This window comes from Branchiostoma belcheri, unplaced genomic scaffold (assembly GCF_001625305.1).
Source record: "Branchiostoma belcheri isolate BF01 breed outbred unplaced genomic scaffold, Haploidv18h27 scaffold12, whole genome shotgun sequence".
Classification (NCBI taxonomy): domain Eukaryota; kingdom Metazoa; phylum Chordata; class Leptocardii; order Amphioxiformes; family Branchiostomatidae; genus Branchiostoma; species Branchiostoma belcheri.
Window position 1 is genome coordinate 2246514 of NW_017802602.1, and position 15452 is coordinate 2261965.

At 43.0% G+C, this 15452-nt stretch overlaps 4 protein-coding genes across 4 annotated transcripts in view; all 4 read left to right on the forward strand.

Moving 5' to 3' along the window:
* LOC109462654 (transmembrane channel-like protein 7) overlaps positions 1 to 1723 on the forward strand; it is a 37261-nt gene extending 35538 nt beyond the window's left edge. Inside the window, exons 17-19 of the mRNA XM_019759214.1 lie at positions 405 to 560; positions 1107 to 1185; positions 1499 to 1723. Of these exons, the coding sequence (XP_019614773.1) occupies positions 405 to 560; positions 1107 to 1185; positions 1499 to 1723 (460 nt within the window). The remainder of the gene's footprint in view (positions 1 to 404; positions 561 to 1106; positions 1186 to 1498) is intronic.
* A 3183-nt stretch (positions 1724 to 4906) lies between these two features.
* LOC109462655 (gastrula zinc finger protein XlCGF57.1-like) lies at positions 4907 to 6880 on the forward strand (the record flags this gene model as incomplete). The annotated part of the gene is made up of 1 exon (XM_019759215.1): positions 4907 to 6880. A coding segment is annotated over one exon (1974 nt), but the record flags the coding sequence as incomplete, so codon positions are not given.
* Positions 6881 to 8403: 1523 nt separating this feature from the next.
* On the forward strand, positions 8404 to 9918 carry LOC109462656 (zinc finger protein 761-like). The gene has a single exon (XM_019759216.1). The coding sequence runs from the start codon at positions 8404 to 8406 to the stop codon at positions 9916 to 9918; it is 1515 nt and encodes a 504-aa protein (XP_019614775.1).
* Positions 9919 to 11403: 1485 nt separating this feature from the next.
* Positions 11404 to 11823, forward strand: LOC109462846. The gene has a single exon (XM_019759482.1). The coding sequence runs from the start codon at positions 11404 to 11406 to the stop codon at positions 11821 to 11823; it is 420 nt and encodes a 139-aa protein (XP_019615041.1).
* The last annotated feature ends 3629 nt before the right edge of the window (positions 11824 to 15452 follow it).

Here is a 15452-nt window from a genome sequence, read left to right on the forward strand (position 1 = left end):
AAGACATGTGTCCTTTTTCGGGGGTTGGGTGGGGTCAACTAACCGGCTGTTTCTCTATAGTGGTCACCTGGCCATAGTGGTCAAATTTGGCCAGTCCCTTGAGTGACCACTATAGGCAGGTTTGACTGTATAGGTACAGGTACAGAACTTCTAAATTTGATATATCTGGAAGATGAGCTACTTAAACAATTCAATTTATTATGAAGTAGGGTGGATTCATTCAAGCTAACTGACATCTTTCACACCGCAGTCATCCCTCAGTAAGGCATCTGGAGCCGCATAGTACCTGTTTCGAACTTTTAATCAGCCTTTTATTCACAGCTGTTCCCATCCTGTTGGCTTGTTTAGGTGTACAGAAGCTAAAATGAGCTACTTAAAAACGATTTCTTGCTTTTTTTTTGCAGGATCTACCCCTCCCGAGCCTGTGGACCGTTCCGTTCCCTGAACACGATGTTTGAGATCGTGACACAGACTATTATGGGATGGCCGAAGATTGTGCGCGATATCTTCTTCTTCATAGGGTCAGCGGGCTTCCTGGTCCCAGCTGTGCTCATTCTGTGGTAGGTTTTCTTTGTGTGTGTGTGTGTGTTTGTGTGTGTGCGTGCACATGTGTGTGTGTGTGTTCAGCACGAAGGACAGCACATGTGTGGATGGCTCATTCTCTGGTAGGTCTTCTAACGTGTGTGTGTGTGCGCGCGCATGCGTGTGCATGTTCAGCACCAAGGACAGCACGTGTGTGGATGGTGTTCAGCACCAAGGACAGCACGTGTGTGGATGGCGTTCAGCACCAAGGACAGACAATTTTGTGGTGGATGGTGTTCAGCACCAAGGCATGTGTGAGTTGTTTAAGTGAGTGAGTGAGCTTCCGCATGTTTTAAGTGACATCCATCACTCTGACTCCTCTTCTGTGGGACCAGAGCACTAAAGAAGATTGATGGATGCCACTTGAAACATCTGGAAGTAAACTCCATATTTTATTTAGAAATTAGAGTTTTATTGTGTTAGAGTAATTGTAAAATATTGAAAAATAGGCCTAACAACCTCTTTATATGATCATGTTAGTTGTGGCTTGAGATTGATAACGGAAATCTGTCCTCTTCCTACAGTTTGCTGCTGTATTACTTCCGTGCTCTCTCTGTGGCACACAAAAAGATGGTTGCTGTGCTAAAGGACCAACTCATCTTGGTAAGTCATGTTTGATATTTTCTCCCCTGATTTCTGAATACTTTTGATGCACTCCAATGTATTTGTAACAGTCTTTTGCAAGGTGGGAGGTATTCCAGGTATCTCAGTGCCATAGCACTCAGCTGTACAGTTAGACCCGGGAAAACATACTTGTATTGTATACATAACAATTACACTGTATTATACAAGTACAGAACATTGTAGTATTCATAGTTCATATTCCAGTCCATTTGTAGGGTGAGGTTAGAGTTCAGGTCTAGTTTTTAGTACACTTGTCCTTTTCTCACCTTTTCCATTCTCACCTGCCTTACAGGAAGGGAAAGACAAGCACTTCCTCCTACAGCGAGTGTACGAGCTCCAGGGAACAACAGACCCCACGCGGGCGAAACAGAAGAAGGCTCAGGCTGACAGAAAAGCTGCCGCCGCCGCAAAAACAACGCCAAATGGCCACAACAACGAAAGCCCGCCGCCCAGGGTGCCCAGTAGCGCCTGGGACAACAACACATCACACCCGAACTCTGTCAACGATGGATGGTGAAGATGCTTACCTGGCTAATATAGGAGTCATCCGTTCTGTAAAATCATGCTGAACTTTATTTTTACGCCAACCAATGTTCGTCCATTCTGTAAAATTATGTTTAAACTCAGAGCAGCAGTGCCTGGGGCAACACATGTCATCCAAACTCATTCAGCAACCTGTACCCGATTTTATTGCAAGCAATAGGCATTCAGAAATGGGTTTGCAAGGAAAAGTTTTGGAATATGGTGTACATTTTGTGCTGTATTGTTTTCTTCTCTTCAGTGAAAAGACATGGACTGTCTCAATTGTGCTGCAACTTATTTCCACGTCAAAGACGTAAAGAGTGTCACGCTCCATCCCACCAGAAAACTAGTCAATCTTGAACACTTTTCCATCACGTTTCTGTATAAAAGCCACATTTTCTGTGTGAGAATTGATGGTGGAATTTTGCTATGCACATGTACACGGCTTTTGCATACAGTATCTTGTGCTGCATATCAAGACAATCAAGGCCTAAGTGTAGGCTTGTGACCAGGTCCAACAATTCTTTTTAAGATTCTTTTACTTTTAAATTGAGAAACATTCAAGTTGTCTAGCTTTTTTGACATTTGTAAGAAGATTTTATTTGCAACTGCTACACTGTTACTGTAATTATCTGATTTCAATGCTGCCCTACACAATACTTTGATGGCCTGATTTGAAAGAATGTAACTTATAGCACTATTTGATAATACGTATAAGCATTACATAGGTCAAGCCAATGTATTTACTCGTAACTGTCAGACAGTTTCAGAAACTTTGCTATGCATGACTTGTCTGTCAATAGCATTCCTTGTGTTTCTTTTTGCTTTGAAACTGGTGGGAGGATTGCAGACACTGCCTTTTTTGTTTTAAAGAACAATGAAGGAAGTCATTGAGTTATCCCAAAAATTATTGTCTACAGTTAATTATTAGTAATTTTATGTTCATGTTAGGAAAGTTACATGTACATGTATCCTTGCAATATGCTGCAACATTTGGTCAAAACCTACTCATTTCTTTAACAAGGTTTATCTTTACTAGTCTTTGTGTTCACAGTTACTGTAAGTGTGCCATGGACATGTTTTTTTGCTGTAAATCTTTTCTTGAACAAAATTCTGCACTTTGGCATGCTAAAAGCACTACAGATCTATGTGCTTCAAAGAATAATAGGTATATCTATGTATATTAGGTATATATATAAAAATATACTGTATGCTTTATCATTCTATTTCTGATCTGAAAATAGCTGTTCACTAATTTGAGTTACACATTGTTAGTCGATAATTGGTACATGGTCACAATACGCTATCTTGCTACCAATGATAAATGTTATTGTTGGTGTTTTACATGATGTGTAATGTATTACAAACTATCTTTAGACCAATGCACCACTAATTTCTGTTTGAATTCTCTTGTCAAAATGAGACAAACGATGGATTTTTATATGTCTTAGATGTGGAATTGCTCACAAGGAGCAAGGTGCCTTTTAATCTTGACAATCAAACCTTATATAAACATTATATAGTTGTACAAATGGAAGACAAGTGATTTTTAAAGTATTTAGACTGTACATAGTCTTGTTTAATAATCAGAACGATTTTATCCTACATGTACATAGTATGTTGACTAACATATTTTCAACAATCAGAAGTTAGAAATTGTGACAGATAGTATGAAGTGCCTGGAGCAAAAATCTACCTGCCAAAAAGCTATATTTTCTGGAAGATGTTTTTATGGGTGCAACTTGACAAGTATTGTGTGTATATAATTTTGTGACCTGTTCAAGAAACGAAGCTTATAATTGCTTTTCTTTGACCACACTGTTTGTACATGTTTTGATGTGTGATGAAAGGTAATAAAAGACTCCTTATTGAATATCTGTAGCTTCTGTCTTTCTGGTGTGAAAGAAAAATAATCCAAAATTTGTTGTACATGGCAATAAACTAGTGTTTCAACGTATACAAGATTATTAGAGGTGAATCGGGTGGTTAATCTAAATAAAGAATGTAGGAACAACATAAACATGTACTTAAAACATTATGGCCCTAGATTAAGCTTTTACTCTTTTGATAATTAGCAATCTAGGGCTGGACAATAGCTGTAATATCCCCAGAATGTAGTACGTAATCGTTTAACGGTCAACATGTACATCAAGTGGGTAATCAGGTTCGCGAACTTTGACCTCTCACACACCCTTGACCTGGAAAAGGGAGACTTGGACAGCCATTTTTGTGTGCGCTGTTTCACCAAACCGACGCGATTTTCAGCATATTTCGAGGCAACTGGAACAAGGTAACCTTTTTTTAACTAATCAGGAAGTGCATTTCTTTGCGTCAGCCTTGAAAGTGTTGTAGTAAAGTGGCGATAACAAGATATCGGTGTTGTTTTGGTGGGGGAGGGGGGCAACGCCCTGAAAATTTTTTACATGTAAAGTAATACATCACGTAGCTATATCATATAAATATTTAATTTAGTACTGACATATCCTCTTGTAAACAACGTCGTGACCTTGTAAATATCTTTTTGTCCCAAGTGTTTGACGCCACTGCAAGTAATTTAGGATAATGTTGGTCTTCAGGATGAAAAGCTCTGTCATTGTTCTGTCATGCTTGACTGGACTTGTGGGAAAACTGGTGTCACCTCACTCAGGATGAACTAAACTGAACTTTGAATTTATATATTTGATCAAGGACATTATTTAGGGAACTAAGTGAATAAATAAATCATATTATGAAGGACTGGGTACAGAATTATTACAGTAATCAGCGGTTGTGTGAAAAAAAAAAAGACACCTGTATTGCCAATACAATGAATTACCCAAAAACAGAAATGAATACTGGTACATTGCTTTTCACTTCAGTCCACATGATATAACCATGCCATTTGTTTCTCTTCTAACAGCTTTAAGCCATCATGGATAATTCCAGCTTGGGACACTTTTCTGAGGTCAATAGCAGTCCTGGACACCCTGGGAAGGAGACAACAGACACAGGCCTGCAGCGGGACAGGGAAGATCAAGGGTCATGCGAGGACACTGACAAAACACCAGCATCACATGTAGAACAGGTGGAGAGTCACATGCCTGAACTCAATACAGAGAAAGAAAAGAAGAAGATGAAAGAAGAAGAGAAGACTGAATCCTCCTCCTCAAATCTACAACATATCAGTGAAGACCTACTTCAAGACAAGAGCACCCACACAGAGGAAAAACCCTTCAAGTGTGATCAGTGCCACTTCACTGCAGCAAAGAAGTCCCTTCTTGACGAACATCAAGCAAGACACGCCGGCGAGAAACGATTCATTTGCGATGAGTGTGGGTTTAGGACAGCTTGGAGGTCCCGCCTATCCATACACAAGCGGCTGCACACAGGGCTGAAGCCCTACAAGTGTGACCAGTGCGACTATTCTGCAGCAGAGAAAAAGACGTTGACCACCCATATGGCAAAGCACACTGGAGAGAAACCTTTCGGTTGCACAGAGTGTGGATACAGGACAATTCGAAGCGACAAGCTATCCCGGCATATGAGAATCCACACGGGTGAAAAACCCTACAAGTGTGACCAGTGCGACTTTTCTACAGCACATAAACTTTCCCTAGACAACCATCTAACAAAACACACTGGTGATAAACCCTTTAAGTGTGACCACTGTGACTATAGCGCTGTTAGAAAATCACATTTGAACGACCACATGACAACCCACACAGGTAAAAAGCCCTTCAAATGTGGCGAATGCGGGTACAGATTAGCCACAAAGTCGAGCTTATCCCAACATTTGAAAACACACTCAAGGGAAAACCCTTACAAGTGTAACCTCTGCGAATTTTCAACGATTACGCAAACCACGTTGGACAAGCACATAAGAAAACACACTGGGGAGCGGCCCTACATTTGTATAGAGTGCGGGTACTCAACAGGGCGGAAATATCTGCTCTCACGGCATAAGACAACCCACAGTGGAGACAGACCCTACAAGTGTGACCAGTGCGAATATAGTGCTGTAACGAAGGCCCGTTTTTATGCGCACATGGCAAGACACACTGGAGAAAAACCTTACATGTGCAGTGAATGTGGGTACAAGACAGCTCTCAAGTCTAACTTAACCATACATATGAACATCCATACAGGAGAAAAGCCCTACAAGTGTGACCAGTGTGACTATTCTGGAGCACGAAAATCGCATTTGGACAGCCATCTAGCAACACACACCGGTGAGAAACCCTACAAGTGTGACCAGTGCGACTATTCTGCAGCACATAAACTCTCTCTGGACAACCATCTAGCAAAACACACCGGTGAAAAACCCTACAAGTGCGACCAGTGTGACTATAGCGCTGTTAGAAAAACCCATTTGAACGATCACTTGACAACTCACACAGACGAAAAACCTTTCGTATGTGGGGAATGCGGGTACAGAGCAGCTCTAAAGTCTAACTTATTCCAACACATGAAGACCCACACAGGAGAAAAACCACACAAGTGCGAACAGTGCGACTATTCTGCATTACGGAAGTCCCATTTGGACCGCCATCTTGTGACCCACACCGGTGAGAAACCCTTTGCATGCGAGGAGTGCGGATTGAGGACAGGTGACAAATCGTTCCTCTCCCAGCACTTCAAGACTCACACAGGAGAGAAACCGCACAGTTGCGATTACTGCGACTACACTGCATTACGGAAATCCAGTTTAGACTCCCATTTAGCGAGACACACTGGCGAGAAACGTTACATATGTGTGGAGTGTGGCTACAGAACAGCTGAAAGGTCCAACTTATCCAAACATCAGAGAACCCACACTGGCAACAAACCCTACAAATGTGACCAGTGTGACTATTCTGCAATGCAGAAGGCTAGCTTGGACACCCATCTAGCAAAACACACTGGTGAGAAACGTTATGTATGTGGGGAGTGTGGTTTTAGGACAGCTGGAAAATCTAACTTGTCCAAGCATCAGAAGACTCACACTGGGGAGAAACCTCACAAGTGTGATCAGTGCGATTATTCCGCAGCAAGGAAATCTCACTTGGACAGGCATTTAACAAAGCATACTACTGATAATGTACACGTCTGGGAAGTGGTGGACATGGACACATCAGAAGCTTGCCCAATCGCGATATATGAGAACCCAGACAATATGAAAACCGAACAAATGTGATCAATGTGACTGTAACACGGAAGAAAATAGATTTTGTACGTAAAGTATAATATAAGTCATAGCAAAAGTATTACATGTGTGAGGGAGTGTGGGTATACAGGACAATTACTAAGCCCCATCTATCCACGTGCAACTATTGGAGCATTTGTGAATTCATATCATATGCAGGTTAGTGCAGGTAAAATTGGAGCTGTGCGGGTACTTCTGATATTTACATGTACATTAAGGTGTATGTGGATTTTTATTAGCTGTATTGACTGTTGTCACCTATAAAGTATCAAACAAATAATAATGTTAGTGGTTTATGAACAGGTTTTAGTATGATTAATATTTCCTTATTTCTGAGTGGTGCAGGTAAAATTTGTCAGGTGCAGTGCAGCAGTGTAAGTATGCAGAAGAAATATTTTTGAGCCCTGAGGTATAAGTAATGTGAAGTGCATGGTATGGAATTGATGTGGTTTAAGTATTCCAAGGAGCTTAGATGATGCTTTTATGTCCATTTTTCGTCTTTGAGAGTATTTATATGATCCCTTACCTGACAAAAAATACATTGCTAGAATTCAGTTTGTGTCACCGTGTGCATTTTTGCTCATTTTGATAGGATTGACAATAGAGTCAAAAGTTTTTATTCATGCACGTATGGATAAATGTTAAAAACACTAGATGTTCCCAACCCAAGAAAGTGGAGAGCTGAATGTGAAGTAAAGATAACCCCAAAGAGATCACAATATTTTAGCTACTCGTACACGTTTTTTTCCTGTGCTCAAACAAAGCAACCAACTTCACAACCACAGGAATTGGGTAATCAGGTTTGCAAACTTTGACCTTTGACCGCCCGTGTGACCCCAGATCGCTGTTCGCCATTTTGGTGCTCTCTGCTTTGTATCTCTCCAGTAGAACAAGATTTGAGCGATATTTCTACACAACACAGACGAGGTAAGAGTACTGAACGCCTTATAAACCTCTTATCTAAGTGACTAAACATTTATTAAACAGTGGAAGCGCAAGCCACCATTTTATCGTTCAGACAGTGTTCGGTCTATTGAGGGTGGATGGGGAGGGGGGCAGAGATCTGTGTGTATGTACAGATCTCCAGAATGGCAGCAAACTTGCCATAGTTACGTCATGAAATATTGTGTACACAGCTAAATGTGTGGACAATGTTGTATAATATGTTATAGAAGTCTGGTACTGATAGATTTTACCTGAGGTGAATACACAGGTACAATTATAATATGTATGGGAGCTCTCTCTTGTGTAGTTACTTTTAAAAAATGATTCTCTATATAAAATATAGGAAATTCAATGATGTCTAAGGCGTATAAATTATTCTCCCAAACCAACCAAAGTGCTGCAAATTGCCATTTAAAGAGCTGGGCACAGTGTTTTTCTGTGCCTATTTTTTTTTGTTGTTGTTTTTTTATTACGTTTTATTCAGTTTATTCTATAATTACATAACTACCCATCAAGTAGGGCTTTTTCCCTCTCCGTCATTTGCATTATTTTTCCACAACAGAAAAGAGATGGAAGATCCCAGCGGTGAAAATTCTACTGAATTTTTGCATCCCGGAGACCCTGGGAATGAGACCAACAGCAGTCCTGGACACCCTGGGAAGGAGACCATAGACAGGGAAGAACAAGGGTCATGCGAGGACACTGACATTACATCATCATCACATGTAGAAGAGATGGTAAGTCAAATGCCTGAACCCAGTACTGAGAAACCCTACATGTGTGGGGAGTGTGGGTACAGGACTCGCCATAGACAGGCCTTACGCCTACACAAGAGAACCCATACTGGGGAAAAGCCCTACAAGTGTGACCAGTGCGATTATTCTGCTGCACAGAAATCTGCCCTGAACAGCCACGTAGCGAGACACACGGGTGAAAAACGCCATGTGTGTGAGGAGTGTGGGTACAGCACGGGTGATAGGTCCACCCTGTCCCGACACATGAAAACTCACACTGGGAAAAAGCCCTACAAGTGTGACCAATGTGACTATTCTGCTGCAGTGAAGGCCAGTTTGAACTTTCACATGGCAAAGCACACCGGCGAGAAACCCTACATGTGTGGGGAGTGTGGGTACAGGACTGCTAAAAAGGCTGACTTGTCAAGACATAGGAGAATTCATGCAGAGGAGAAACCCTACAAGTGTGATCATTGCGACTATTCTGCAGCACAGAAATACAATTTGGACATTCATCTAGCAAACCACACCGGTGAGAAACCATACATTTGCTGGGAGTGTGGGTACAGTACAGCTATAAAATCTAACCTATCCAGACATATAAGAACCCACACAGGAGAAAAACTTTACAAGTGTGATCTGTGTGACTTTTCTGCATTGCAAAAGTCTGATTTTGATCAACACACAGCAAGCCACTACATGTTTGCAGACTTGGGATACGAAGCAGCTCAAAAATCATACTTAGATGAACATATGCATATTCCTATTCCTTTGCATACAAAATCAAAGGAGAAACCTTACAAATGTGATCAGTGTGATTATTCTACTGCAAAGAAAACTTCTTTGGACAAGCATCTAGCAAAGCACACCGGTGAGAAGCCCTACATTTGTAAGGAATGCGACTATCGGACGGCCAAAAAATCCCACATGTCCCGACACATCAAGACCCACACAGGAGAGAAGCCCTACAAGTGTGACCAGTGTGACTATTCTGCAGCACAGAAAACTGCCTTGGATGACCACCTAATAAAACACACTGGTGAGAAACCCTACACGTGCAAAGAATGTGTTTACAGAACTGATGATAGGTCCTCCCTATCCAGACACATGAAAACCCACACAGGAGAAAAACCCTACAAGTGTTGTCTGTGTGAGTACTCTGCATCAAGAAAGTCCTCCTTGGATGAACACATGACAAAACACACGGGTGAGCAGCCTTACATCTGTGGTGAGTGTGGCTTCGGGACGGCTCGTAGATATGTCCTAGTCCGGCACAAGAAAGTCCATGAAGTGGTCACCGTAAAACCCAATGTGTTGGAACAGAGCAGCTCAAAAGTCTCACCTACCTGAATGTAATAATAATGATAATGACAACTGTAATGATAACTTAATTGCAAATTCATGCCTGTGGGCTAAATGCAAGTACATTATAAATTATAGGTGGATGTCACTCAAAACGTCCGGAAATCATGTCCGTACGCGTAATTTATCCAGTAGTAGAGTATTGTTTACCTTGATGTCTAACCTTCATCAATGTATATATAGTAAAGAATAAAATGAACATCAAGTAGATTGAGAATCCTCAACTAACGGTACTTCTGATATAATTGTTGTTGGGTTTGATTCCTTTTCTGTATGCAATGAAGGATGCATGAAATTCCCCGCGTTTTGCAAGCGTTGAGATTGTGTGTGTGTGTGTGGGGGGGGTTTGCTGCCCTGTACTTAAAAATGTGTTTTTGCCTGTTTCACCTTTTGCCCTTTGTAATTGCATTGACCAGATAGGCAGCAGCAGTTTGCCTCTATAATTGAATAAGATTTGGTGATACCGACTTCCTCTCCGTCTAAGATGGTATCTATATCTGGCCTCTTTAATCGCTACCGCATACGACGGTCGGAGCTTGTTTTTCTCCTGTCGATAATGATCTATAGCCCACCTAGTCCTAGTCTGGGTGCCAAACCCATAGCACACTGGACACAAAGTATCTCAGTGAGCATGGGTCCGGTAGGAAGACATAGGAAAGGCCCTCCGGCATAGGGAGGAGAAGCTGTGATAGCCCCTCACACCACAGGTAGCCTGTTACATGGCACCACCATTGGTCCGTGCTCACTGAGAATTTTGTCCAGTGTGCTATGGGTCTGGCACCCATGCTAGCCTAGTCCGTCATAAGACAGCTGAATTCTCTACTACGCGACCACGGTTGTCTATCTGGTAACCATTCTGTAAAGTATACGGGCCGGCTTTGGAGTGTGTCAGCCCCAGGTTTGGGCAGTCGGTCGTTAAGCTTCCAGGCGGCCTTTCTGGGTAGTGCTGTCCCGTAGGCGAACTAATTGAAACCGATCCGTAAAAGCCCGGCGTGCACTGATGGATCTTGGCGGACGGACAGTACCCTCAGGACCGTAGAGATACCAACGAACCTACGATGATCTGACTACTAGGCAGGCTAGCTGATTTCCGAAGAATATCGCCACTTTGCTGCCGTAAGACTCGTGTGGTCTAGCTGCCAGACTAACGGTTCTACGAAGACTATCCTCAATTTGCTACCGTAAGACTCGTTTGACGGGAGCGCTTACAATTAACGCAGCTTCGATGAGAAGGAACAGCGCCCAGGGCGGGCGGGCAGTACTCTCAGCACCGTAGAGATACCAGAGAGCCTACGACGGCCTGACTACCAGGTAGGCTTAGCGGGTTCCCGAAGAATATCCTCAATTTGCTGCCGTAAGACTCGTTTGACGGGGGCCCATACGATGCAGCTACGATGAGATACCAGGCTAGCTAGCGAATTCCCGAAGAATATCTCCGATTTGTTGCCGTGTGACGCACACAACGCAGACACCATGAGAAGGAACAGCGAGTTCCCCGCGTGCCTGATTATTTCAGCCGTCACGGCAATGGCAGGGCTGGCCTGCTTCGCCGCCGGTTTGGCGGGAAAGTTCGGCGGCTCGGTCCTCCTCTGTCTGGTCGGTGGGCACGTACTGTTCCTCGCTCTTGGCTTCGGACTGTTCTGGTACCTCCTCAACATCCCTTCGAAGGAGCCACAAGAGGATGACCACATCGTCTTGGATCCTGATCATGAGTCTGACACAACGATCAAGCCAACAAGGAACTTGAAGGAGAACGCGTTTTTTTCGGTTGAGCCAAACTTGCTGGCTGTTGTAAAGGGGTACGCGTGGCCTGTCACAAACAGCAACAATAATAATAACAACGACAGCAACATGAAGAACAACAACCTCGTGCTGATGGAAACGGTAGTGTGAGTGTGTACTGATTCTACACCCGAAGATTTTCAACACAACTTTGCTCTACGGCCACGGTATAGACATCTTTCTTTATTTCTTTATTTCAGGCATAAGTCGCCCATACACAACATACATATAAAATACACACACAATAACATCAGTAAAATAATAATATAACTATATGTACAGACGGGCCCAGTTATTGCGAAAGAATCTGCTACGGAATATCACTTCAGATTTAAGAACAGATTGGATAATGTTGTTTGATGACTTGTATAGACGGGATATATCTGCACGTGTTTGTATCCCATCGAACGTAGCTTTATTCTAATCTCCATCAGGCCTCTCTACGGGGAGGCGGATTGTAGAATTCGGCAAAAAGGAGAGTAAAATTGACCAGGGGAGTCCGTCCACGGAAGGTTGGTTCTTTCCCTCCGAAAACTGCGCGGCAAGTCAAACCCCCAAGGCGGCCAAGATCCCCTAGCTGGCAAATTCCCCTACATATAGCCAGCGTAGTTAGTCTGGTAGAGACTAGCTTTATTCAGTGGATATATCTTAACGCCAAGAACGATGGTTTTGTATAAACTGGAAATGATGTAAGATCAGCACCAAGGAGAGGACTGCAGCCGAAACCCTGGTGGTTGGCACTTAAAATAGAGCAGATAACTATCTTCTTGAGTAGACGGACAAAATGGCTTCCGAGTTGCGAGAAGCATAAATTATGAATAGCCGTACTCGCTAGAGAGGACCCCTGGGACAAATACAGTGCCGTAATGCAATAGAGTAGAGATAGCGTGGCATCGATTGTACATTTTAGAAGAGTTATTTATTAAATAATCATAAGGACTCCGCATAATTGAAGACAGTTCAATTTGCACGAGGTTGTTTACGGCCTCGTATATTGTAAGTTTTTGTCAAATGAAGACTACATTTAGGTTTGACATGAAAGGCATGTGAATGAAGCTCAGCTACTGTGTGAATGAAGCAGACAGGTGAAGCAGAGGTGTGTGTGTGTGTGTGTGTGTGTGTGTGTGTGTGTGTGTGTGTGTGTGTGTGTAGAGAGGTGTAGATATGGCCCGGAATGTGTGTCCTTTGTGAACACAAATATTACCCTTTACTATTTGTGTGCTGTAGCTACTGGGGCCCATCCCTTGTTGTGTAGGCCAGTTGTATACATAGAGGAAGTTTTCGTTTTCTACGTTTGAATGGCTCTGTCAACCCACGACTAACTCACAAAGTGAGTACATTGATGACGCAACCTGTCTGGTCCAACAACGAAAGCTTCCACCCTCTTTGTATGCACAAACAGTTGCCATGTGTTCATCAATTTATCATGTAATTTGATAGTCTGTCTGAAGGGCCAACATGCACACATTGGTGCGGTTCTGACATCTGAGGAAGCATGCAGACGAACATAAAAAGACTTGCCTTTGGCATTGCAGCAGCCATGACTCTTAATGGGAAATTGAGGGTCTTCCGTTGTTCATCCATGTTTGTGTTTGACTCTGTGGTATGGTGTCACCACGGCGCCCTTAAATGGTACGGTCACGGTCCCTTAAGAACAAAGTTGGCAGGTCCCACAGGAGGCAGTATGTTAGCCTCTATTACCAGGCTTTGGGATGCGGCTGAAAGAGTTAAAATTGACCACATAGAGATATAACATGCCAGCTGGGAGTTGGTTCGCTAGAGTGCGTTTTGCCGCCTGCTGAAGCCTGGTAAAGGCTAGCAGTACAGTGTGTACTACTGGGCAGGGGTCGTCGTATAGTGGGTAGGGGCAGGGCATTTGTTGTATCGAGAACCGTTCTTTGTGGGAACCATGCTCAAGCACTGTTCTGGATAGTCCATCCAGAACCGTGCTTTATCCAGAACCTTGTCCACGGTTCTGGATAGCCCACGCGTATCCAGAACCGTGTCTGCGACATATCTACGTTCTTGGATACGCGGAACGTATCCAGAACAGTTGCTGATCCCAACGCTAACCCATTCGAGTGTAGGACTAGATAGGCTCTTGCCTCTTGGTTGGAGAGGAGTTTAGTGGGAAAGGTTTAACCGTGAATGCAGACTGTTGTTAGGGCCCACACAGGCCCGGATTCCCGTGAAAAGTTTGCCTCTGCCCTTGGACCTTCCTAGAGGGGAGTCTGGTAACCAGGCTAGGAAGGGTTGGGCATTGCCTCTTATTTGGTCACCTCCGTGTGACATGTGCGACAGGGCAGAGAGAATCTCCTGGAGACAGCGAGTAAACGTACACGTCAGATACCGAGTCAAACTGGGCATTAGTCAACAACACTGCTCTTGTGCCCTGTACTCCTATTCTATCCTGAATATTGGGACTAAGGGCACACAGGATGGGTCGTTTGAACGTACATGTACTGTACAGAATAGCCTGGCTAGGGTCTTTTGTTCCAAGAGCGATTAATCATATACCAGTGTTTGTATCTCTGTTTTGAATAGAAGAAAACGTATGACATCTACTTCTATAGGACAACAAATATACCACGAGACCTATGTACTCAACACAAGGCTATGTAGCAATGTGTTTTTACAATTATTGGTGTAATGTAGGATTCTAGCAATAACATTTAGAATAGATAAATATTTAGACAAGGAAAGGCCAGAATTTAAAGAGGAAGTCCTGTAGATTGAGAAGGAAGAGGAAAGGAAAAGGAAGGGACGTGTCGACTTAAATATGTCGTCACGGATCTTACGTTGAATGAAAGACTGTAGGAAGGAATTTTGATAGAAAGCACGGAAAGAGGAAGTTCTACTTGCTTTCCAGAAACAGGAGTAGGACAAAAAGGAGAAGAGTCGTATTGACTTCAATAAGCCGTAACGGACGTTACGTTCTATACGAGATGGTCACAAGAAATTTTAAAATGATCAAGGACAGATCACACAAATATGAATTTATTTATAGGATATGATTACTAATTGTCAGTAACGAAGCTATTATTAGAATATTTTCAGTACATGTGGTAGCATTAAGGAGTGAAATGCCAAGATGAAAAGATTCACGAATACTGCAGGTGGTAGGGTTTAATAGTTGGCGGCTAGAACACTCCAAGGACAGTTGTATTTACCAATGGTAACTTTTACTTTGTAAACAGTATCGGACTCTACAAAGTTAATAATTAAAAGTCATGTCTTTGATTTAATTTACTACTATTGTTCTGTCCAATATTACCGTACTTGGCTATTTTTATTACTATTATAAACTCCGGTACTGTTTGCAAAGTAAACATGGGTAAAAACAACTTCTCGTCCACTTCAAAGCGAGATAATTTTACAGGGTGAGTCACGCTGTGGTCACGCCCACTAGAAACCAGGCTACCATCGCGCCATACCGAGACGAATACACAGTAAAAGGGCTGCCTTTGTGGCATTGCAGTGTGTGTAGGGGATGTCTCAATACAGCGCAATGTTGGAGGCTCTTTTCACGCGAAGCTGAGCAGAACGACGCACCAGTTGACACAGGCAGGGCGTGACATACCGCACAGACCCCACCAGAATCGTTGAATCGTGCGGAGTGGACCTAAAGCGTAGGGAAATATTTTCACAGCGACGCCGGCGTTTTAGTCATACGTCGGGTGAATATTAGCGGGGACAGAATCAACAGGTGGAGAGTGAAAGGGTTTTCTGTGATCACAAAA